This window comes from Hyperolius riggenbachi, chromosome 11 (assembly GCF_040937935.1).
Source record: "Hyperolius riggenbachi isolate aHypRig1 chromosome 11, aHypRig1.pri, whole genome shotgun sequence".
In the NCBI taxonomy this organism is placed as follows: domain Eukaryota; kingdom Metazoa; phylum Chordata; class Amphibia; order Anura; family Hyperoliidae; genus Hyperolius; species Hyperolius riggenbachi.
The window spans coordinates 90,203,743-90,229,606 of NC_090656.1; the positions used below are offsets into that span (position 1 = coordinate 90,203,743).

General features: G+C 46.1%; 3 protein-coding genes across 4 annotated transcripts in view; 2 read left to right on the plus strand and 1 right to left on the minus strand.

Annotated features, from left to right (window-relative positions):
• Positions 1–25,864, plus strand: part of CCDC73 (coiled-coil domain containing 73) — a 537,472-nt gene that overhangs the window by 220,085 nt on the left and 291,523 nt on the right. The gene's annotated exons all lie outside the window — the stretch shown is intronic.
• LOC137538913 (BET1-like protein) overlaps positions 1–25,864 on the minus strand; it is a 228,127-nt gene that overhangs the window by 77,768 nt on the left and 124,495 nt on the right. The window contains exons 1-2 of one of the 2 annotated variants that reach the window (XM_068261346.1): positions 9,704–9,761; positions 6,535–6,639 (exon numbers count right to left, since the gene is read on the minus strand). The gene's annotated coding sequence lies outside the window, so the exon portion shown is untranslated. Of the gene's footprint in view, positions 1–6,534; positions 6,640–9,703; positions 9,762–25,864 lie in introns of those variants that run through there. The other variant, XM_068261345.1, reaches the window with a different exon arrangement.
• The window catches only part of LOC137538907 (glucose-6-phosphate exchanger SLC37A2-like), a 95,835-nt gene continuing 94,280 nt past the window's right edge, over positions 24,310–25,864 (plus strand). Inside the window, exon 1 of the mRNA XM_068261334.1 lies at positions 24,310–24,368. Within this exon, the coding sequence (XP_068117435.1) occupies positions 24,310–24,368 (59 nt within the window). The remainder of the gene's footprint in view (positions 24,369–25,864) is intronic.

The window sequence follows — 25,864 nt, forward strand, 5'->3', positions numbered from 1 at the left end:
TCTACAGATAAATGAAGGGGGGGGGGGGGGGGGGGAGTGGGGTGCCCCCGCACCAGATATATTGTTTTACTATCAAAGTATACATTTTTCCAGAATTATTGAACGGAGAACAAATTTCTCTCAGGAAACCAGTACAAAAATGTTGCCTTCATTAGAAATTGAGGTAGTTAAATTTAAGGCTATCTTCACTTGGCACCCAATAATTATAAAAAAAAACTAATTTAAGGACCACACACCCCCTCATAAAACCGACTGTAGAGATCTTATTTAGCCAAATAACAACTTATAATAATAATAATAATAATAATAATCCGAACACTTGTATAGCGCTTTTCTCCTTTCGGACTCAAAGCGCTCAAGAGCTGCAGCCACTGGGACGCGCTCAGGAGGCCACCCTGCAGTGTTAGGGAGTCTTGCCTTGAACTCCTTACTGAATAGGTACTTGACCTAGCCAGGATTCGAACCCTGGTCTCCCATGTCAAAGGCAGAGTTCTTAACCAGTACTCTATCCAGCCACCACTTGGCATAGAAAGACAGGCTTTCCCCTATGACGGCCTTGAGGAAGAATCCTGATTTCCCCTCTAGCATCTGCCCCATCTTGGTTTATGTCCGCCAACCTAGACCAGAACCTACCCCTAATAAATGTATTCAGCAATAATGAACTAGGGGTTCCTAGTGTATTAAAAGATTCAAGCAATACAAACCTCTGGTGGAAAATACACGTTAATACCTTCATAAAGAAAAATAGTCCCATTAGGAAAGAGTCTAACGTAATTGAAAAAATCCACAAAAAAAGCCAAACAAAAAATTAAAGTGGATCTGAACTTTTGCACAGGGCAGAAGGAAAACATAGAGAAATGCACCCTGTATGATCTCCTCATCTGGACCCCGATCTGCTGCACAGGACAGAAGGTAATCAGAGAAATGCATGTATATAGAGTTTAGCCTGTCTAATTCCTCCTCATTTGTCTCTAATCAGAAGTTGTAATTTGATCTCTCTTCGTGTCACCTGACTGCCATGGCATATAAGCTCATTTGAAAGCACAAGATGTTAACAATATAGCCATTTGGTTCCAAACTGCTTCTGAACTAAGTGCTTCTGACCTAATGTTACAGATTTTTGCCTGTATTTTGACTACTCTCTACCTGCAGCCTGCACTGACCTCTGCCTGGATATTGACTACCCTCTGCCTGCTGCATGTACCGACCTTTGCCTGTATTTTGACTATTCTCTGCCTGGCGCCTGTACCAACCTCTGCCTGGATTTTGACCACTTTATGCCTGCAGCCTGCACCAACCTCTGCCTGGATTTTGACTACTTACTGCCTGCTGCTTGTACTGACCTTTGCCTGGATTTTGACTATTCTCTGCCGGCCGCCTGCACCAACCTCTGCCTGGGTTTTGACTACTCTCTGCCTGCAGCCTGCACCAACCTCTGCCTGGATTTTGTCTACTCTCTGCCTGCAGCCTGCACCAACCTCTGCCTGGATTTTGACTACTTACTGCCTGCTGCTTGTACTGACCTTTGCCTGGATTTTGACTATTCTCTGCCGGCCGCCTGCACCAACCTCTGCCTGGGTTTTGACTACTCTCTGCCTGGCGCCTGCACCAACCTCTCTCTGGATTTTGACTACTCTCTGCCTGCAGCCTGCACCAACCTCTGCCTGGATTTTGACTACTCTCTGCCTGCAGCCTGCACCAACCTCTGCCTGGATTTTGACTACTTACTGCCTGCTGCTTGTACTGACCTTTGCCTGGATTTTGACTATTCTCTGCCGGCCGCCTGCACCAACCTCTGCCTGGGTTTTGACTACTCTCTGCCTGGCGCCTGCACCAACCTCTGTCTGGATTTTGACTACTCTCTGCCTGCAGCCTGCACCAACCTCTGCCTGGATTTTGACTACTCTCTGCCTGCAGCCTGCACCAACCTCTGTCTGGATTTTGACAATTCTCTGCCGGCCGCCTGCACCAACCTCTGCCTGGGTTTTGACCACTCTCTGCCTGCAGCCTGCACCAATCTCTGTCTGGATTTTGACTACTCTCTGCCTGCAGCCTGCACCAACCTCTGTCTGGATTTTGACTACTCTCTGCCTGCAGCCTGCACCAACCTCTGTCTGGATTTTGACTACTCTCTGCCTGCAGCCTACACCAACCTCTGCCTGGATTTTGACTACTCTCTGCCTGCCACCTGTACCAACCTTTGCCTGGATTTTGACTCTTCTCTGCCGACCGCCTGCATCGAACCTCTCCCTGGATTTTGACTACTCTCTGCCTGCCGCCTAAGGTTGATAGCAAAGGGAATAAAGTCTGAAAGGAATCACGCTTCTACTGCCCCGATTGTGATGTCACCCTCTGTGCCATTCCATTTCAAAATATACCACACGCGGGAAGTGTATTATGTATATCTGTACATACTGTATAGTAATCTGCTGCCTTATTTGTACAGTTTCGCAATTTTTTCAGTTTATTGAGAAATGTAATTATTTCAACAATTTTGTGTTCCAGTCTTTTATTTATATGCAGAATGTCTACCAGGCTTAAATTCTGATATATTTTGGTGAGATATGACTTAAAGTGAACCTCCGGACTAAAAATAGACTTAGCAGCACTGAAGAGGCTTGGTGTTTCTTTAACAGTTTCACAGCATCAGAACTTTGTTTCTCTTATACAAGGCTCATTTTTAGCTGCACAGAAGAAAACTGCCTGGGCTTTTTTTCCCTGATGCTGTGCAAAGCATGATGGGATTTCTGATGTTGTTGTTCTCGTTCTGCTGTTTTGGTGCAATTTTTTTTTTTTTTTACATTTTGAATTTGACATTTGAAGCCTAGCGTGTGCAGCTGGGAGGGGTAATCAGGACACAGGACAGTTGGAACTGTGTCTCCTGCTCCTTGTCACCTCCTTTCAACCAAAAAGATGGCTGCCCCCATGACAAAGATGGCAGCCCCCATTTATTTACAAACATTTGCCTGTTCTTTTAAAACAGGGTGGGTAAGAGATTATATTACCTATATATTTTGATTAACATAACTAATGTAACTTGATGATAGTATGTTTGTTTAGGCTGAAATTCCCCTTTAAGAATTGGAGGCCTAAAATTCTTGAAAAAAAAATGTATCGCTTTTAGACCCATAAATCCAGACAGAAATATACCGCCAGAGAGCTTAATTGTCTAAAATTTAATAGGGATATCAGAATCAGAATAATTTATTTCGCCAAGTACAACGCAGGTTGTACCCGGAATTATTTTTGGCACATACAGGGTCGGTGATGGTACAGTAGCAGAAGTATACAAGGTAGTCATAACAATAGCAGAGATATACAAAGCAGTTGTCATATACATTGTACGTTACGAATTACATATTACATTAGTACAGTGTAGGAGGACTAGCGGGGTCCTTCTGAGTGCTATGTCGAGCGGAGCTGCCATACTCTGAGCGGCGCTCAACTACTCTGCAGTAATTACAGACACCCCACCGCATGTCTTTGAAACAGAAGATAGAGAGAAAAGAAAGAGCAATAGAGAGTCCGAGGGTCTCCATAGGTGGAGAGCAACAAGTCCTGGCCATGCTTGCAAAAATTTAGCCCAAGGTTTGCTGTACAGACCAGTGTGGATGGTGGGAAGCAAAAAACCTGGCTGTGCCTCTTGACCCTGTGGCCATAGATACAAAGATTAAGGCTTATAGCCTTTACCGATGCAGGTGGTCGGCAAGGGAATGGCTGGCTGTATTGCAGTGCATCCAGGGAGGGAGGGCTGTGATGGCCTTGCAGCATGCATTGCTAGCCTAAGGTGGTTAGGGGTCTGAAATCCTGGCTTGCTTGGGGGTCTCTGGCTGTTGCTTGGCTGGCCTCATGATGGAGCAGCTACATGCCTTTAGAGGGCTGCAGGGAGAGGCCAGGACTGGAGCGGTGGCTTGGCTCTGTGTTGCAGTCAGCCTGTGGACCGACAGTGCCTGACCCCCCACGTGGCAGCAGTGGCGGTAATAGCGAAGCTGGTGTCCTGTGGCAGCGGTGGTGTTTACAATTCTTGTCGGCTGTGGAGAGGAGAGGCATGCACAGCGAAGGCACCCCTGGCTGGGCTAATGGAGAGGGAGCCGGAAGTAGCTCCCGCCCTGGCCATGGGGGCTCTGAACAGCTGATGGAGCGGCGACGCACACACTTCCTCAGGGCATCCTACTCGTGCAGTCCTGGCGGCATTCTGGTCTGTCTGGGCAGCGGCAGTGCAGTAGTCCATGGACGATAAGATCGGGTCAGCGGCTCTCACTACAGCGGCTCCTCCATCATGGTCTCCAGGATGCGTCCAGGATTGCGACAGAGCAGCAGCCCATGAGCTGCAGAAGGATGTTGCTGGAGCGACTGAAGCCGCATGGCAGTGATCCGCCGGAAAAGTTGTGTCTGACTGTGGTGACTCAGTGGAAGAGGTGCAGAGAAGGTGAAGAAAAATTAGATTAATTAGATAAAAAGAATAAAAGAGCCGCAGCCCTGTACGGCCGTGGCTACCCCTCAGGCACCACACACACACACACACACACACTACACACACACACACACACACACACACACACTACACACACACACACACACACACACACACAGAAGATTTAATTTGGATTCTGAATGACTATTTATCAGTGTTTGCTACCCCCTTTGAAACAAGCAGTACAGTATGCTGGCCTAGGAAACTGACCTAGTGTAATGATCGCTGCTGCAGCAGGCATTGCTGGAAGTAGTAGTGCTGCAGCTCAGGTAGTTCTGATCTCTTTTCATGCAAGCTTCATAGCTTTGTCGGCCTTTCCCTGCTGTCAGCTTGTGACTGATTATCATTCACCTGTGTGGGAATCTGCATGTCTGCTCCCATTGGATGACCTCAGTATAAAGATCTGCTTCCTGCAGGGTTTCCTTGGGTTTTCATAGCTTCAGTTTAAGCCTGTCTTGCTGTCGCTTCAGCCCTCGATCGTGTTTCTTGTTCTAAAGATACTTTGCTGGTCTTTGCATCATATATTGGTTCATTGCCAATATATATGCATACCAGCACGTTTATTATTTTCCTTGTATTTGTGTTACGTTGATACATCAGTGTCGCTGATGTATACGTACACGAACTGTTTATATCCTGTGTGCAGTTAGTCAGCTTTCCAGCACGTTTTGGTAGGTTGCGCGTACCGTGACCACCCGTGCTGAGGTAGTTACCCTGCTCCTGGTTCTGTTTGTGGATTGTGTTCATCTCTGCGAAGAGATAACGAATCCTTCTGAATCCTGTTCTGTTACCGTTTGTGGATTGCGTTCATCTCTGCGAAGAGATAACGAATCCTTCTGAATCCTGTTCTGTTACTGTTTGTGGATTGCGTTCATCTCTGCGAAGAGATAACGAATCCTTCTGAATCCTGTTCTGTTACCGTTTGTGGATTGCGTTCATCTCTGCGAAGAGATAGCGAATCCTTCTGAGTCCTGTTCCCTGTATTACTCCAGTCCTAGTCAGCGTTCCTGCTTATGTCATATATCGGTTCATTGCCGATATATACATATGTTAGTCAGACGTTACAAATAGTTTCATTGATAGCTGTAATTGTAATACGCTAGGAAAACATACTTATTGTATATTTGTCTGTGTTACGTTCATCTATCTTGATCCTGCTATTTCCTGACTATCCTGTCCTGTCTTTGTGAGGCACGCCATCGCTGCAATCGCATTGGCTGCCTCATTCCAGTCTGTCTTGTTTTGGACGCTTGCTGTCGCTAAGTAGCCGCTAGCTAGCAAGCGTTCATTCTGTCTACCTGTCCTGATCTCCTCAGTTCTGGTTTATGCGCTCAGCGCTACTTTGCGCTGAGACGTTATAACGAAAGCATTGTTTGTGGCTGTCAGATCTGCACCGGCTCTGTGCGCCACAATCTCCTATTGGAGTCAGTCCTCCCCTCCACTATACTAGGGATAGCCTGTTTCCTTGTGCTGGTGTGTGTACCTCCTCCACGCCAGCTCATGCGTTGCATGCTGACTGTGGAGAATACACCACCAAGCCTTACACCTAGGTATAACCATTATTGAAAAGCATAGAAACTATATTTTTTAACAAATTAAAAAAATCTTCTAGGTCCACCAGCATTAGAGAAACTCTGGTTAAGCTGGTATAATAGCCCTAATAGGCTCCACAGGATTTATCCCTCTTTGTGTGGCACCAATGGAGATCTAGTACACATTTTCTGGCACTGCAGAGACATTTTTGGAAGAAGATTTGGCTACAGGAGTCCCAACCATTATTGATTATTGCTTTATATTTGTTTATTGTTATTATTTGCTGTATTAACTGGAATGTTAATCAGCGCTGCGTAATATGTTGGCGCTTTATAAATACAATAAATAATAATGATAATAATAATGTTGTTGCTATAATTGTTGAATCTGGTGGCCATCTGCCAGCATATGGGCACCTTTAGTCACATCATTGCCACCTCCACTTGAGACAAGTTGGGATGGAGTTAAAGGGAACCTTTAACAGAATTCTTAGAAATGCCATTTTTTCAATATTTACAGCCTTTCACCTGCCAGTATGGATGCTGATGAGGACCAGGATTCCTCTCTTCACTTGGACTCTTTCACTTTTAACACTCTTTATTCTCTGTACAAGGCTGTTGACCTGCCAGTTCCTGTGAATGACAATTTAATAGCTGTTAGAAATCGTTAGATAAACAAGGCCAAGTTAAGAGGGGGATACCTGTTGACTGACGAAGAGCTGTCAAGATATTGAAAACTGTTATTCCTGAGAATTTTTACACAGGTTTTAAGGATTTTATTTTGCCATTTCTGAAATGTGTATAGCAGTAGAAGTTTCTGGAAGTTTTTGTGGATTACGTGAAATCAATTCCATTTCATAATCATAATTACGTATAATCGTTAATTGTGAGGCTGGGTTTACAGTGGTCAGTTGCATAACTCACGCGTTCTCATGATTGTGAACTGCAATGGAGACTTGCCATAGACTTTTGTACAAAGCCTGCATGCAGTTAGAGCTAGAATACCGCGATCCGTTACTGTGAACAGCCCCATAGAATTGCATGGGCAGTGAGTTGACATGCAGAATTATTCTGCAATGCAACTGATCACTGTGAACAGGCCTGACATTTAACATGAAATTTTGTGTTAGAGAAATTAGCACATTATGATCATCACTAGGACAGAAGGAGGCACAAAGGGGGACAAAAGGAGGCACAAAGGGGGGCGGGGCAAAGGTGGTACAAAGGGGCACAGTGGAGGCAGAAAGGGCACAGAGGGAGATGCTAAGGGAACAGGGGCACAGAGGTGACAAAGTGGGGGAGGCAGAGGTGGCAGAGAGGGGCAATGAAGGCACAGGGGACAGAAATAACAGTGTTCCAACTTAAAGAAAACATAACCTGAAAATAAAAAGTAAAAATAACTATACCCAGGTAATACTTACCTAGTGTGTAGTCTACTCCTCAATCTCTTTTTCCTCTCCTGTGTCCAATTTGTGCACTGTGATCAATGGATTTCTCCGACCTCCATTTTGAAAATGACCATTACCCCATAACAGCTTCCTGGTCAGCACACTGTTAAACTGTAATATCACCACTTGAGCCATAGGGAAACATGGACATTACCTGGCATATTCAGTTGATACTGACAGCTGCTGATATATAACTGCCAGCAACTGGTATATTTCAGTTCTGACAAAATATTGTCAGAACTGGAAGGGATTATTGTAAGAAGAAAATGGTGAGAGGAACTGATGGTGAGGTTAGTATGTAATATTCATTTGCAGCTACGTCAAGTGTTTATTTTAAATAATTTTCCTGGCTTCAGGTTCCCATTAAGAATGGATTCAGGGTAAGAACAAACCTACAGTTCCTATCTTGTTCGTTAACCACTTAAGTACCAGTGGTCTCTGCCCCTTAAGGACCAGAGACCGCTGGTACCGGAAAGCTTGGAATACCGACGTATCGCCACACATACCCGTCGCAACCACCTTCAACGCCGCATGGCGGGAACCACAAGCCACCCACTGTGCCGTATCTATAATGGCAGAATTCCTGTTGACATAAGTGTCTATCAACGTAAGCCAATGGGAGTTGCTTACATTGATAGACAAGGTCAGGAGCCGATTTCGTTGGCTCCTGACCCTGTCTATTAATGTAAGCAACTCCCATTGGCTTACGTTGATAGACACTTACGTTGACAGGAATTCTGCCTCACTCACAGGGCTCTGCCATCATAGAGCCCGCTGGGGGAGTGAGCTGTGGTGGGGAGACAGCAGCAAGATTAGCGGGAGCGACGAGAGCAGCAAGAATGTGCTGCGTCGGTGTATTGAAATCTACGCCCTGCCAGCCAGATCAGCATCAAAACAGGGCATAGATTTCAATTAGCATCGTCCTTAAATGATTAAGCGGGGACTACCTGTATTTACTGAAACACCCTGAAATTACACTTAAAGAGGAACTGTAGAAAAATAACATGATAAATAAAATTGCTTATTTAACAATATTAATTTATAGATTATTTAGTCAGTGTTTGCCCATTGTAAAATCTTTCCTCCCTCTGATTTACTTTCTGAAATGTATCACTGGTGGTGAAATCTTTAGTTATACCAGGTGATCTGTACGGAATGTTCGTTAGGGAGATAATGCTCGCTTTGCAGTTGGAAAAAGCTGTAATATCCCACAATGCAACAAGGTTCATAGACAGCAAACTGTCAGGACCATGGTCACTGCGTTAGTTGTTTCACCACAATATTATCCATACAGACACCCCCCCCCCCCCCCCCCGCCACTCCTGATTATCTACTTATTAGATTAAGTATACATATATGTACATAGAATGTACTAATTCCCACAAATAGTGAACAAACAAAAAGTATAAATGGAATTTTACAGGGAAATTAACAGAGTAATAACCTGTCCTGAACTAATAATTTTTAAATAGCTCCAAGAATGTCTCATGTGCACAGTAAATCAGCTGTAAATAAAATGAAAAACTGTTTATAAAGACCTATGTAAAAATACCAGCCACACTGGCCCAACACACCTTATAATCAAATAATACCCTGACAAAATCAATATAACATATCTGAGAAGCATTGTATTCTACTGATTTCTGAAACATATGTGAATATAAGTATGGGCACATTCAATTCATGGAGTATTTATTAAAGGTCTATATGATGGAAAGTGTACAGATCCTAAGAACACTGACAAATGTCTGGAGTGGGATTGTCCATACTATGAACGTATATCTCAATATCGACAACAATGTAGACATTTATACAAACAAGGAAATAACATGCAATGTCCCAGAGAGTTAGTTCACTGGGTTCACACTGAGTTGGTCACGCTGCTGCCTCCTCAACTTAAGATAACATGTTAGGACGGAATCAGAGTCTATATCAGGCTGAGATTGCCACGGAGTTGCCTTAATCACACAACCCGTAAATGTTTTGTCTACTGACCCCGTGCATATCACCTTCAGCATCTACATTTCTATAAAATTGAATCACGCCACACTCTTTCTGAGAAAACAGGAAATTGACCTGCGAAATGCAAAGTGTACAAGGCATATTGCTGTTCAACAGGATACATTTCTAAGGGAACACTGGTTATTTTATTATTGGAAGCAAAATAGTGGTTACCCATATTGGCTAAAAATGTACACATTTTGTATCCTTTGCAACATTCAATGTGACTAAAGGTGCATACAACTCACAATTGGACAGCAATCTGTGCTGCACACCAGTATCAGACCTGACTCTGCTGATGGCTCTGCAAAGCCCCAATGCTAGAGATTTGTCACTAGGCAACAGACAAGTGACTCCTGTGTCTATGGACAGGGAGGAGGAACGTTGACATGGCGCACAATAGAGTGGCTTCTGCATGTGGGGTAGGGAGAAGAACAATGGACTCTGCCCCTGATGGTCAGATCCTGCTTGGTTATTAAATGACCTCGGCTTCGGGTCACATAACTAAATTTTAAAATGGGCTTTGGGAATGTAGAAAAGGTATTTGACAAGAAACATTTAAACGCTCTACCTACTATGCAATCAGAGAAAGCAAAATTGTATACTTACCTGTTGGTAATTTTTTCCTGATTGCATCCATGGCAGCCCCTATGGGTGGCTGCATTGTCCTCTACCCCAATAGGACATTTATCTAGATAAACTGAAGGCAGCACCCTTCCACCCTTTCTATAAATGTTTTGAACTCATTAAGCTCTGAGTGGGTGCTATCTGCTGCCAGGAATGCATCAGGAAAGAAAAATTACTGACAGGAAAGTGTACATTTTTCCATATGTCTCCATGGCAGCACCTATGGGATCTAACTAGAACAATGAAAGAACAGGGATGGAGTCATTTTGCTGGTGCATAAAAGAGAAATACATTTATTAGCTTAACACTTCAGCTTTCTGCTCTGTCAAAGTTTACAGTGGAGTTTGCAGCACGATCCACCCTGTAATGTTACATGTTGCATAAAGGCAGGGGCGTAGCAATAGGGGTTGTAGAGGTTGCGACCGCATCAGGGCCCTTGGGCCAGAGGGGCCCTCCCTCAACTACAAAAAATGACAAATAGTCTATCCGTCTTCCAGAATGATTAAGCTACTGTGAGGTATTGTCATACAGCCCACGTCCAATTTGTGAGGTAGTTGGGAATCTGCCTCCTGGAATGTAGGAAGTGTCCAGTCCTGACTGAAGTGATATAACTTTGTGATTTTTGAAATGAAATGTTTTATTGGTCTTATCATTACTCTGTCAGGAAAAAAAAGGTCAGGAAAGGCTCCTTGATGCCAATCGCCTGAAGCTTTGACACCCTTCTGGCCGATGACACAGCAATCAGGAATACTGTTTTAATGGTCAAATTCCATCAGAAGCAGAATTCCAGTGGCTCAAAAGGAGGGACTGTAAGTGCATCCAGCATGGCTGGTAGATCCCATTTAGGAAACACAGTCTTTCTTGGTGGCCTGATCTTCCTTGCTCCCTATAGAAACTGGTTTACCACAGGGTTAGGCTAGGACTACTGATTGTAAAGATTCCATCTTGAAGCATTGGAGTTGTATGTTTGTTCAGTACTCTGAGATCCAGTACTGGTTTCAACTCAACCTTTTTTTTCTTTACAAAGAACAGAGGTGAGTTACGGATGCGTGGAATGCCCACTGTAAATTAAATTTCTTTGACGCGTGGTAGAATGACCACTCCTCCAACGACAGCTGGCTCGCAAGAGCACTACCTGCTTCTGGGTGCTGGAATTAACTCAAAAGCTGCCTAGGGATAGCCATGCATCTCCTAACTGGCGATTAGCCAGAAGAAAACAGTGGCACTGCAAGATGAGAGAGGCATTTAGCCTCCCGCCTGACAGTCTCCATGATGAGTGGTGCTGTGACCCCTGAGACCAGCAGAACGAGGTCTGCTACAGGGGCTCCATTAGAACACTCCAAGCCCAACCAGGAGAGGCTGAACCTGGTACAACCACCCAGAAAGAGGTGGCAGGTAATGGTGCATCAGCAAAATGGTAGCCTGTCTGAGGTAACAACAAAAAAGACAGGGTGGAAGGGTACTGCCTTCAATTTATATAGATACCAGTCCTATTGGGATAGGGGGTGCAGCAACAACCCATAGGTGCTGCCATGGAGGCGTAAGGAAATTATATTTAGATTTGTATGTTATCTATCAACTTAACACAGTCATCTTCTAATCCGCTTGTTTGTGACCATATGCAGTCATAGTCAGTGAAATATTCATTTCAATATAGTAGAGTGAGGAAAGGCTTGCACTGCTGTGGAGGTAGATTTATTGTTGCATATAATGTCACAGTGCAATATACAAAATTGCTAAATCGGGTACAAGAGGTAAACATACCATGTTGAGAGGAGGCACGTGGATGGTGGTGGGTGCAGGGTACAGGATGCCTGGCGGCCATTTTGCGCAGTACAGCGTTTCTATGGAGGATACAATGTGTGGATAATGCCTTCTGTTTAAATAATGACAGAAAGCCGGCGTGTGACGTTACGTGGTAGCACTGCCCTATAATCCGCATTATGCATGCAAACTGCGTCTTGGTGTCGTGCATGCATACGTATTTCCACGTGTCACCTAAAATGTACGCAATCATTTTGCCCTAAGGGTCCCATTGCTTCCGATTGCCGGATCAGCATGTCCTCTTCCCTTTTAAGTTTCCTCTCTCTGTCCCCACCCCTGGATGAAGGGGGGACGTGTATAATTCCTGCAAACGTTAATTTGGTAGGGTCACCATTGTGGTTTTCCCTCATATGTTGGATTAATCGCGGGGATCCTTTACCTGACTTTAAGGAATTACAATGTTCTGTAAACCACTAATTTAAAGATCTCGTGGTTTCCCCTATATAAAACCTTCCACAGGGGCACCAGATTGTGTAGACCACGAATCGTATCTGGCAGGTAAAGAGAGGACACACGAATCGTTGAAGAGGGCCAATATGAAAGTGGTAGCTGACCGCCATCTGCCTGCACGATTTGCAGTGCCCACACTTATGGTTACCCCACAGGACACTTTCACGTAGCCAGTCACTCCCACTTGCTGACTTAAACTCACTTCTGCTAATCAGGGAGCCAACTGTTGGGACTCTGCTGAAAGAAAATAGGGGCCCCTCCGTGGTTATAGATTTCTGGAGGGGGTCTCTTAGTAAGATATCCCAATTTCTTCGGATTGTTTTCTTTATTTTGTCCGGATTGTGCACAATGTATGTATGTTTGCTGTAGTGCCAACCTCCTGTAACTCTTTAGCCGGAATACTAATTTCACCGTAATTAGAATGCAATCAAATGCAGTTGCTGGCCATTTCGATTGGCGTAGTTCCAATCTGCATATGAAATGCAAATTAAATTAGCATCAACTTTGAAAAATGTGAAATTCCTTGATCAGCTCTACTCATAGTTCAAGAATTAGTTTGATTTAAAAAAAAGACATCCATCCATCAAGTGCAACAAAGAGAAAAAAAATAAAGTAAGTATTTCTGTTATGCACCCTCACATATTACAGGCAGAGGAGCTTAACCCACATACCTGGGTTAAGGTATGTGGGTTTTCGCATTGTAGATTACGATTGTAATCTACTGAATCTTGATACACAGGTGAGAATGCAAAAATTCACTTTATGGAAAACATATTAAAGGTTTATATGTATTGAAGGTGTTGAAAATCTTATCAGAACCCTGCCCAGTGTGTAGACAGGGAACGTCCATTATATGAACCTGGTATATAGTTAACCACATATATCTCAACATGGAAAACAATAAAGACATTTCTACAAACAATGATATAATACCCTGAGAATTATTAGTTCACGGAGTTCACTTTGAGTTAGTCAAGTTCATACATTCACTACCTGGGATAATATGTAGGAATAGCATTAGTATCTCTGCTAAACACTTTACCCTCTCCTATGTGTCTTAAAGAGAACCTGAACTGAAAATAAAAAGTCAAAATAACCATACACAGGTCATACTTACCTCCCATGTAGTCTACTCCTCAATCTCTCTCTCCTCTCATGCGTCCCATTTGTCTACTGTGATCAATGGAATTCTCTGTCCTCCATTTTAAAAATGGCCATTACCCCATAACAGCTACTAAGTCAGCATAGTGTTAAACTGTAATATCACCCACTTTAGCCATAGGGAAACATGGACATTACCTTGCAAATTCAGTTGCCACTGACAGCTGCTGATATATAACTGACAGCAACTGGTATATTTCATTTCTGACAAAATATTGTCAGAACTGGAAGGGATCACTGTAAGAAGAAAATGGTGAGCTTCTGAGAGGAACTGATGGTGAGGTTAGTATGTAATATTCATTTGCATCTACGTCATGTGTTTATTTTAAATAATTTTACTCACTTCAGGTTCCCTTTAAGCATTATCACTGATGAGGGACTGCACTCCAGGACTAAGACATTTATACATAAATCCTTATTTGCTGCCAGACAGGAAATCACCCTTGGTTGGCTCTCCCCAGACCCCCTCACACTATCTAGATCAGGGGTCTCAAACTCAATTTACCTGGGGGCCGCAGGAGGCAAAGTCAGGATGAGGCTGGGCCGCATAAGGGATTTCACAAAAAAAGTCAATCAGCAGCAACCGCCCCCCGTCCCTTGCATTGATTTTCATTTCAAAATCAAATTCACACTGAAGCGAACTATTTTACCTTATAATTCGCTTCAGTGCTCCCATTACAAGTAATCTGCCATGTCCCCGCCGCAAAACGAGGGCTGCAGAGCCCCCAAATCGCCCCGGGGGCAATCCGCCGGCATTTCCTGGAAGGGGCAATGCTTTCAGCTTCAGCTCTGCCCCTCCTAACGACAATCGCGGCGCATCGCCGCCTCTCCCCGCCCCTCTCTGTGAAGGAAGAGTGAGAGGGGCGGGCAGAGGCGGCGATGCGCCGCGATTGATGTCAGGAGTAGTGTTGGGTGAACACCTGGATGTTCGGGTTCGTGAACGTTCGCCGAACATGGGTGTTCGCGCCGAACTCCGAACATAATGGAAGTCAATGGGGACCCGAACTTTCGTGCTTTGTAAAGCCTCCTTACATGCTACATACCCCAAATTTACAGGGTATGTGCACCTTGGGAGTGGGTACAAGAGGAAAATTTTTTTAGCAAAAAGAGCTTATAGTTTTTGAGAAAATCGATTTTAAGGTTTCAAAGGGAAAACTGTCTTTTAAATGCGGGAAATGTCTGTTTTCTTTGCACAGGTAACATGCTTTTTGTCGGCATGCAGTCATAAATGTAATACAGAGGAGAGGTTCCAGGAAAAGGGACCGGTAACGCTAACCCAGCAGCAGCACACGTGATGGAACAGGAGGAGGGCGGCGCAGGAGGAGAAGGCCACGCTTTGAGACACAACAACCCAGGCCTTGCATGAGGACAAGAAGTGTGCGGATAGCATGCATTTTGCCGCCATGCAGTCATAAATGTAATAAAGATAAGAGGTTCCATAAACAGGGACCGGCAACGCTAACCCAGCAGCAGCACACGTGATGGAACAGGAGGAGGCGCTGGAGGAGAAGGCCGCGCTTTCAGACACAACAACCCAGGCCTTGCATGAGGACAAGAAACGTGCAGATAGCATGCATTTTGCCGCCATGCAGTCATAAATGTAATAAAGATAAGAGGTTCCATAAACAGGGACCGGCAACGCTAACCCAGCAGCAGCACACGTGATGGAACAGGAGGAGGAGCAGGAGGAGAAGGCCACGCTTTCAGACACAACAACCCAGGCCTTGCATGAGGACAAGAAGCGTGCGGATAGCATGCATTTTGCCGCCATGCAGTCATAAATGTAATAAAGATTAGAGGTTCCATAAACAGGGACCGGCAACGCTAACCCAGCAGCAGCACACGTGATGGAACAGGAGGAGGCGCAGGAGGAGAAGGCCACGCTTTGAGACACAACAACCCAGGCCTTGCATGAGGACAAGAAGCATGCGGATAGCATGCATTTTGCTGCCATGCAGTCATAAATGTAATAAAGATAAGAGGTTCCATAAACAGGGACCGGCAACGCTAACCCAGCAGCAGCACACGTGATGGAACAGGAGGAGGCGCAGGAGGAGAAGGCCACGCTTTGAGACACAACAACCCAGGCCTTGCATGAGGACAAGAAGCGTGCGGATAGCATGCATTTTGCCGCCATGCAGTCATAAATGTAATAAAGATAAGGTTCCATAAACAGGGACCGGCAACGCTAACCCAGCAGCAGCACACGTGATGGAACAGGAGGAGGCGCAGGAGGAGAAGGCCACGCTTTGAGACACAACAACCCAGGCCTTGCATGAGGACAAGAAGCGTGCGGATAGTATGCATTTTGCCACCATGCAGTCATAAATGTAATAAAGATAAGAGGTTCCATAAACAGGGACCGGCAACGCTAACCCAGCAGCAGCACACGTGATGGAACAGGAGGAGGCGCAGGAGGAGAAGGCCACGCTTTGAGACACAACAACCCAGGCCTTGCATGAGGACAAGAAGCGTGCGGATAGCATGCTTTTTACCGCCATGCAGTCATAAATGTAATACAGATAAGAGGTTCAATAAACAGGGACCGGAAACGCTAACCCATTACATCGTCATTGTTCATGTTACTTGGTTGGGGTCCAGGAGTGTTGCGTAGTCGTTTCCAATCCAGGATTGATTCATTTTAATTTGAGTCAGAAGGTCTGCATTTTCTGTGGAGAGGCGGATACGCCGATCTGTGACGATGCCTCCGGCAGCACTGAAACAGCGTTCCGACATAACACTGGCTGCCGGGCAAGCCAGCACCTCTATTGCGTACATTGCCAGTTCGTGCCAGGTGTCTAGCTTCGATACCCAATAGTTGAAGGGTGCAGATGGATTGTTCAACACAGCTACGCCATCTGACATGTAGTCCTTGACCATCTTCTCCAGGCGATCGGTGTTGGAGGTGGATCTGCACGCTTGCTGTTCTGTGGGCTGCTGCATGGGTGTCAGAAAATTTTCCCACTCCAAGCACACTGCCGATACCATTCCCTTTTGGGCACTAGCTGCGGCTTGTGTTGTTTGCTGCCCTCCTGGTCGTCCTAGGTTTGCGAAAGTCAGTCTGTCGGCGTACAACTGGCTAGAGGAGGGGGAGGATGTCAATCTCCTCTCTAAAGTCTCCACAAGGGCCTGCTGGGCCTGCTGGTATTCTTCCATTTTGACCTGTCTGACTCTTTCTTCAAGCAGTTTTGGGAACATTGTGTTTGTACCGTGGAAGGGTATAAACCCAGTAATTGGTGTTGTCCAGAATGCGCACAATGCGTGGGTCGCGTTCAATGCAGTCTAGCATGAATTGAGCCATGTGTGCCAGAGTCCTGCCAGAATCCTCATCATCCTCTTGTGAGCGTTGTGATAGTTGTTGTGATGCATCATAGTCGTCACCTTCTTCCAGGTCTGCTTCTGCTGACCATTCGTGCTGAATTGTGGAAGTCCAACATGCACCGCTCTGGCCCTCGTCAGTGGTGGCATGAAATTCCTGCTCCAACTCCAGCTGTTCCTCCGCCTCTTCTTCGTCATAGCTGCTGGGGCCAGCGTTTCCTGAGGCGGATGGCCTGATGTTGGTACCATCACGCTGATCGTTTTCTCCTTCAGATTCCCCCAGTTGCATCATGACAGCTGTTTCCTTGATTTTCAACATTGACTTCTTCAGTAAACACAGCAGTGGTATGGTAATGCTGACTGAAGAGTTGTCACTGCTCACAAGCAACGTGGATTGCTCAAAATTTTGGAGGACTTGGCAGAGGTCCAACATGTTGGCCCTATCGGATCCACAGAAGCTTGGCAGCTGTCCGGATGCGCCTCGGTACTGCGCCGTCATGTACTGGACCACTGCACTCTTCTGCTCGCAAAAGCGGGCTAGCATGTGCAGCGTAGAATTCCAGCGCGTAGGGACATCACACAGCAAGCGATGGTGGGGGAGATTGAAGCGCTCCTGCATCTTGGCGAGTGCCCCCGAAGCAGTACTGGAATTTCTACAATGTTTGGCCACTCGTCGCACCTTCAACAAAAGATCGGCCACGCCTGGGTATGTCCTCAGGAACCGCTGAACTACTAGGTTCATCACGTGCACCAGGCAAGGGATGTGTGTCAGCTTAGCCAACCTTAAAGCGCGAATGAGATTACTCCCATTATCACACACAACCATGCCCGGTTTCAGGTCCAGCGGTGCCAGCCACAAATCCGTCTGTTCCTTTATTCCCCTCCAAATTTCCTCCCCTGTGTGCTGCTTATCCCCAAGGCAGATCAGCTTCAGCAACGCTTGCTGACGCATGCCAACAGCTGTGCTGCACTGCTTCCACGATCCTACTGCTGCTGGGTTAGCGTTTACGGATGAGGTACAGCTTTGAGATGCGTTGGAGGAGAAGGAGTCAGAGAGGTAGGTGCTGCTGTTGTTATCCAGTGGGAGGGACGGCGGTGCAGCTGTTTGCGGCGTGGGCAACACCCGCGCCGTAGCAGGTGAGGAATCGCTGCCAGGCTCCACAAGGTTCACCCAGTGCGCGGTAAGGGAGATGTATCGACCCTGGCCGAACGCACTCATCCAGGTGTCAGTGGTGAGGTGAACCTTGAAGGCGACGGCATTCTTCAAGCTTCGGGTTATTTTGCTGACCACGTGCTCATGCAACTCAGGCACTGCAGAGCGCGCAAAGTGGTAGCGGCTGGGAACCACGTAACGTGGGATGGCCACTGACATCATGCCCTTGAAGCTGTTTGTCTCCACCACTCGATATGGCAGCATTTCGCAGGCCAGAAGCTTGGCTATGCTGGCTGTTAGTGCCACGGCCCGGGGGTCATTTGCTGGCAATTTCCTCTTGCGCTTAAACATCTCCGAGACAGACAACTGGACCGTAGGGCTGCACACTGAACGGCTGTTGGTTGTTGTGTTTGATGACTGGGAGACCTCAAGAGCACTATTCCGGAAAGTGACAGTGTCAGCGTCATCTGATGTTTGTGAATGTTGTTGTGAACCACGCAATGGCTGGGCTACTGCTGCTGCTGAGGAGGGTCTGGTGGTGAGTCTGGTGACCCCAAGGGAGGCAGTGTTGCTGGTACCCTGTCCTGGAGGCCACAGAGTGGGATGTTTGGATACCATGTGGCATGTCATGCTGGTGGTGGAGAGGTTGTTAATATGTTTCCCCCTGCTCAGGCGGGTCTTGCACACCTTGCAAATCACCATGGTACCATCCTCACTGCAGTCTTCAAAGAAAGGCCAGACTTTGGAGCACCTGCCTTGCTGGCGATTTCTGTTTGCGCCTCTTTTGCGTCTCACTTGAACTTCCACGCTTGTGGTGCCTGAAATCTCGCGCCGCCTACCTTGTGGCACAAGGCGAACTCGTGCAGCAGTGGGTTCTTCAACAGACTCATCTGTGCTGCTACGACGGCGATGTTCTCCTTCACATACAAAATCTGGGTCTCTGTCAACATTGTCCATACCCTCCTCCTCTTCCATCTCCTCAAACTCGTCATATGTGATTGTGGGCCGCCGCCGTGGAGTAGAGCTCCCCACAACAACCTCTGCGCAGCACACTCCAACGTCGTCTTCAAGATCTTCTCGGCCGACCTCCTGCAATTTAAACCCCTCCTGCCCAACTTGCTCTGGGATTTGGGTTTCAAAGTCCTCCTCGGACTCGCCTTGCATTTCAGTGCGCGGTGCATTTCCCACAGTCAATGGTTGTGAATCCGGGCACAAAATTTCTGGCTGTTCCATTGACCTTTGAAAGGTGGAAGTTTGTTGGGCTGGGAATAGCTCCTGCAAATACCCCATTGTGTCCTGAGGAAATTCTTCGGACTGGTTATTTGGCAGTTGTGTGCGTGGTGTCGCTACCGGTTGTGTCAGCTTTGTGCCCACTGGCTCCTTGTAACTGGTTGAGGACTCGGACCTCGTGCGTGATGTGCTGGTGCTGCTTAACCCACTACTGGACGCTTGAGAGGTCATCCAATTAATTATCTGGTCCTGTTCTTTTGGATTTGTGAGGGTTGATTTCATGGACAACATGGGCGGTATTGAGTGGGTTTTCTTCGGTGCTCCACTGTGGCCTGTACGTGAACCGTCAGGGGGAACACCTCTTCCCTTGCCCCTCCCTCTTTCACAGGATTTCTCCTTCATTTCACTTATCCTTAAAGTACACGCTGACTGGCAGCAGTACAGTGGCAGTACAGAAATGCTATACAGTGGCGGGTGAGCGGTGTACTACTGTTCCCAGCAGAGACACAGAGTGGCAGTAAACACAATGCTATATAGTGTGGGTGAGCGGTGTACTACTGTTCCCAGCAGCGACACAGAGCACAATGCTATACAGGGTGAGCGGTGTACTACTGTTCCCAGCAGACACACAGAGTGGCAGTAAACACAATGCTATATAGTGTGGGTGAGCGGTGTACTACTGTTCCCAGCAGACACACAGAGTGGCAGTAAACACAATGCTATATAGTGTGGGTGAGCGGTGTACTACTGTTCCCAGCAGAGACACAGAGTGGCAGTAAACACAATGCTATATAGTGTGGGTGAGCGGTGTACTACTGTTCCCAGCAGCCACACAGAGCACAATGCTATACAGGGTGAGCAGTGTACTACTGTTCCCAGTAGACACACAGAGTGGCAGTAAACACAATGCTATATAGTGTGGATGAGTGGTGTACTACTGTTCCCAGCAGAGACACAGAGTGGCAGTAAACACAATGCTTTATAGTGTGGGTGAGCGGTGTACTACTGTTCCCAGCAGACACACAGAGTGGCAGTAAACACAATGCTATATAGTGTGGGTGAGCGGTGTACTACTGTTCCCAGCAGAGACACAGAGTGGCAGTAAACACAATTCTATATAGTGTGGGTGAGCGGTGTACTACTGTTCCCAGCAGCGACACAGAGCAAAATGCTATACAGGGTGAGCGGTGTACTACTGTTCCCAGCAGACACACAGAGTGGCAGTAAACACAATTCTATATAGTGTGGGTGAGCGGTGTACTACTGTTCCCAGCAGACACACAGAGTGGCAGTAAACACAATGCTATATAGTGTGGGTGAGCGGTGTACTACTGTTCCCAGCAGAGACACAGAGTGGCAGTAAACACAATGCTATATAGTGTGGGTGAGCGGTGTACTACTGTTCCCAGCAGAGACACAGAGTGGCAGTAAACACAATGCTATATAGTGTGGGTGAGCGGTGTACTACTGTTCCCAGCAGCGACACAGAGCAAAATGCTATACAGGGTGAGCGGTGTACTACTGTTCCCAGCAGACACACAGAGTGGCAGTAAACACAATTCTATATAGTGTGGGTGAGCGGTGTACTACTGTTCCCAGCAGACACACAGAGTGGCAGTAAACACAATGCTATATAGTGTGGGTGAGCAGTGTACTACTGTTCCCAGCAGCGACACAGAGCACAATGCTATACAGGGTGAGCGGTGTACTACTGTTCCCAGCAGAGACACAGAGTGGCAGTAAACACAATGCTATATAGTGTGGGTGAGCGGTGTACTACTATTCCCAGCAGCGACACAAAGCACAATGCTATACAGGGTGAGCGGTGTACTACTGTTCCCAGCAGACACACAGAGTGGCAGTAAACACAATGCTATATAGTGTGGGTGAGCGGTGTACTGCTGTTCCCAGCAGCGACACAGAGCACAATACTATACAGGGTGAGCGGTGTACTACTGTTCCCAGCAGCGACACAGAGCACAATGCAATACAGGGTGAGCGGTGTACTACTGTTCCCAGCAGAGACACAGAGTGGCAGTAAACACAATGCTATATAGTGTGGGTGAGCGGTGTACTACTATTCCCAGCAGCGACACAGAGCACAATGCTATACAGGGTGAGCGGTGTACTACTGTTCCCAGCAGACACACAGAGTGGCAGTAAACACAATGCTATATAGTGTGGGTGAGCGGTGTACTACTGTTCCCAGCAGCGACACAATGACTGGGGGACCCTGGCTAGCCTGGCTGGAGAGAGAACTACCCTGCCTGCCTACCCAAAGCTAAACCCACAGACAAATGGCGGAGAAATGACGTGGATCGGGTATTTATTCACCCGAACCACGTGACCCGTTCGGCCATTCAGAGCGCGTTCGGGTCCGAACCACGTGACCCGTTCGGCCAATCACAGCGCTAGCCGAACGTTCGGGTAACGTTCGGCCATGCGCTCTTAGTTCGGCCATATGGCCGAACAGTTTGGCCGAACACCATCAGGTGTTCGGCCGAACTCGAACATCACCCGAACAGGGTGATGTTCTGCAGAACCCGAACAGTGGCGAACTCTGTTCGCCCAACACTAGTCAGGAGGGGCAGAGCTGAAAGCTCTGCCCCTTCCAGGAAATGCCGGCGGATTGCTCCTCGGGTGATTTGGGGGCTCTGCAGCCCTCGTTTAGCGGCGGGGATGCGGCGGAATACTTGGGAGCACTGAAGCGAACTATAAGGAAGCTTTTGCCAGCGCGGGCTACAAAATATTGTATCGAGGGCCGCAAATGGCCTGCGGGCCGCGAGTTTGAGACCCCTGATCTAGATGGACCAAGAGGTTATATAATGGCCTCCCCTTTAAAAAATTAGTATATGCTCACGAAGCCCACAATTCATTTAATCTGGCATAGGAGGAAAGAGCGTACCTGAAAGGACAGGTACCTCCAATGTAAATCATGTTTCTATTATTATTTAGTATTTATCTGCGCCGACATCTTATGCAGCGCTGTACAGAGTATATATTGTCTTGTCAATTCACTGTCCCTCAGAGGGGCTCACAATCTAATCCCTATCATAGTTTTCTACCCGTGAGCCCATCACTAGCAATCACCTCCCATAACAACTATTTTCCATAGTGACTGGGTTTGCAATCCCCACTCAATATTGGCCCTTTATTTAGTTCAGTGGAATTTCATATGGTTGAATACATGGTGCTCAGTTTGTTAACACTCTGCCCCTATTTCACGTGCAAAACATAGCTGCATCAGTTCACAATAATTTATTCAGATACCAGGGTATTATAGAATGCCCACATGACAGCGGACAGAGGACCTGCCTTTTGGCATCCTGCTCCCTTTCTCAGGATGTTGCTGCTGTGCACCATTGGTGCTTCTCCTTCTTCTTGGTGTGACCAACTTGTTATTAACTATCACATATCACATAGGCTACAAATCAAAGACATAACAACAAAAGTTGCTTAGGTGATACCTTTAATGACTAACTGTACAAGAGTTCTTTGCAAGCTTTCAAAAATGTAAGTTTCTTCTTCAGGCATGATACAGAACTGGATCAGAACCATAAGAAGAAACATAAAGTTTTGAAAGCTTGCAAAGAACTCTTGTACAGTTAGTCATTAAAGGTATTACCTAAGCAACTTTTGTTGTTAGGTCTGCAGATTCTCTCCACGACTAACACCGGCCCACACACAATAGGCTACAAAAACATAGAAAGTCAAGGACGGTTGAGTCCTTACATTTTACTTTAATTTTTGTAAAGAGTTCTCCCTATCAGTCATTTAAAAGTGAGACCCTTTAAACCCTCATAACGCAACTAGTGTAACAGTAAACCATAAACTAGAACTAAGGGACTAAGTACAGCAAGCAAAGTTAGAGATTTTTTTTTTTATCAGTCTCAATTATTTTAAAATGAGAATTTTATGAGTTGGAAGTGAGACCCTGCAAAACTTGGTCACACAACTAGTACAATGTTATGCAATCAACTGGGACTTCAAATACAGCAACTGCACATGATTGTGCGATTCTTGCAAACACAGCTTCGCCTCACTTCACATCTCCTTTAAAGGAATACTGTAGGGGGGTAGGAAGGAAAGGAGTTGAACTTACCCAGGGCTTCAAATGGTCCCCCGCAGACTTCCTGTACCCGCGCAGCCACTCACTGATGCTCCGGCCCCGCCTCCGGTTCACTTCTGGAATTTCTGACGTTAAAGTCGGAAAACCACTGCACCTGCGTGGCCGTGTCCTCGCTCCCACTGAACTCACCAGCAGCGTACTGCGCAGGCGCAGACTGTACTGGGCCTGAGCAATACACTCCTGGTGCCATCAGTGGGAAGCAAGGGAACGGCCGCAAAGGTGAAGTGGTTTTCCGACTTTAAAGTTGGAAATTCCAGAAGTGAACCCGAGGTGGGGACCGGGGCATCGGTGAGTGGCTGCGCGGGCACAGGTAGTCTGCGAGGACCATTAGAAGCCCCGGGTAAGTTGAACTCTTTTCCCCCTACCCCCCTACAGTAGTCCTTTAAGTTCATCATATATTATTAGTTGTTAGATTCGCTAAAATAAATCTAATAAAGCACTATTAAAATGAGGGCTCTCTTGATCAATGTTCAATTATTTTATCAATCAAACAGACTATTTTTATCAAGCTAGGAGGGTGCATCGGATGGGGGATGTGGACAAGAGTGGCACTGGATTGATGGCTTCATGGCTTTGCATAGCAGAGAGGTAAAAAGCAGTGGTATAATTGATATTTGATCAGAATCTCACTGGAATCTAATCTGATATTTAATGGTGCATGGTGGGAAGCAGGAAAACATTTGATAAATCATTTACCTGATCTGATAATGTACCTTTAGTACAGCATATCACAGAAATGTGTGCTGCAGGTATAGAAGAAAGATCATACAAGGCTCTAGCATATGACTGCACCCTTCCTGAGTACACAAATAACTTCTATAGCATGGGGTTGTGGCCTTTTTTCCTTGTCCTGCCTACTGTGGTCCTATATAAGCTGGAAGCTAAGTGAAGACAAGCGATCCTGCATTCAGGAGTCCCATCAGTCATTCCCGGCTCTTTCACACCTGTGCCATCTCCCCATCATGAGATCTTCGTTGGCCCCAGCCATCAGGCTGATGTGTGCTGTGAGCAGAGACAACTGGTAAGAGGATCATTAAGAATTCATGCTTGAGGGAGAGAGTATTTGGGAGGCGGGGACAGTGGGTGGAGGGTGCTTTGGATGACCTGGCCAGAAGGATGAGAACTGCATACAGATAATCTTGTAATATAAGGCATTTCACGTAACAGAGGTGTGATTGTCAGTTTTACATGAATGAGTGAAAAAATAACTGGGTAAACACCCAACTGACCCAAAATACAGAATCCTCCTACCACAAATCACAATGAATTTACATTAAGCAGTCTTATTCTGTGTTGTGCAGCCATCTGTTATCTGTATCACTCTTGTACTGCTGTATCACTATTAGTAGCTAAGATAGTACATTTCAGTCTTCCAGCAAGCAAGGGTTTTGCTCTGTTACAGTCACACTAATTTTTTACTAATGTATGTAGTGCGTTATCTTCCACAGGGCTGAACAACATTTTTAAAATAATGCTTATGGACAAGCAAAGACAATATAGATAGAAACACAGTTGTTTACACAGCCTGTACTAAAATATACACAAAAGTGTCAGTCAGCAAATATAGCAATACCTAGATACAGCATTAGAGAAGGCCTTGGTGGGGTGGAGCTTGGAGGTGGATCAGGTTATGCGCAGGAAACCGGAGGCCATGCTCGCAGGTCTACTGCGCGGCAACACTGCTACCCGATGTGGAGAGAAGCCGCTTAGCAACGGGGACACCGGACCACCAAGTAAAGTCTCAATAGGATCCTGAGGCTTCCCTCTCTTCAGGTGAGTATCTTATTTTAATCCCAAGCTTTGGCTTGGGATCGCTTTACCATCAATGACAGCTTGAATTCTTTAGTGCTAGTTGTGTATGAGGTGCCTTATCTTCTCAGACGGTAAAGCTGCCCATTATTCCTGGCAAAAAGTCTACAGTTCCCGTAAATTCTTGGTCTGTCTTGCATCAACTGCACATTTGAGGTTTTTCCAGAGTGGCTCAATGATATTAAGGTCAGGAGACTGAGAAGGTTACACCAGAACCTTCACTTAATGTTGCTGACTTGCTGTTGCCCATGACAGGTCGACTTGGCCTTGTGTTTTGGATCATTGTCATGTTGAAATGTCCAAGTATATTCCTTGCTCAGCTTCCTGGCTGATGAGTGCAAATTTTCCTCCAGTATTTTTTGTTAACTTACTGCATTTATATTGCCAATGCCATCAAGTCTAAACAAGTTTTCTGTGCATTTGTAGCTCACACATCCCCAGAACATTAGCAATCCATCACCATGTTTCACAGTAGGAATTATGTATCTTTCATCACAGGCCTTGTTGACTCCTCTCCAAATGTAGTGTTTACGGTGTTGGATAAAAAAGTTTAATATAAGTCTCTTCACTCTGAATGACTTCGTGCCAGAAAGTTTGAGGCTTGTCTCTGCGCTTTTTTGCATATTGTAAGTGGGATACTTTGTGGCATTTGCATAGTAATAGGTTTCTTCTAGCAACTCGACCATGCAGCCCATCTTTCGTCAAATA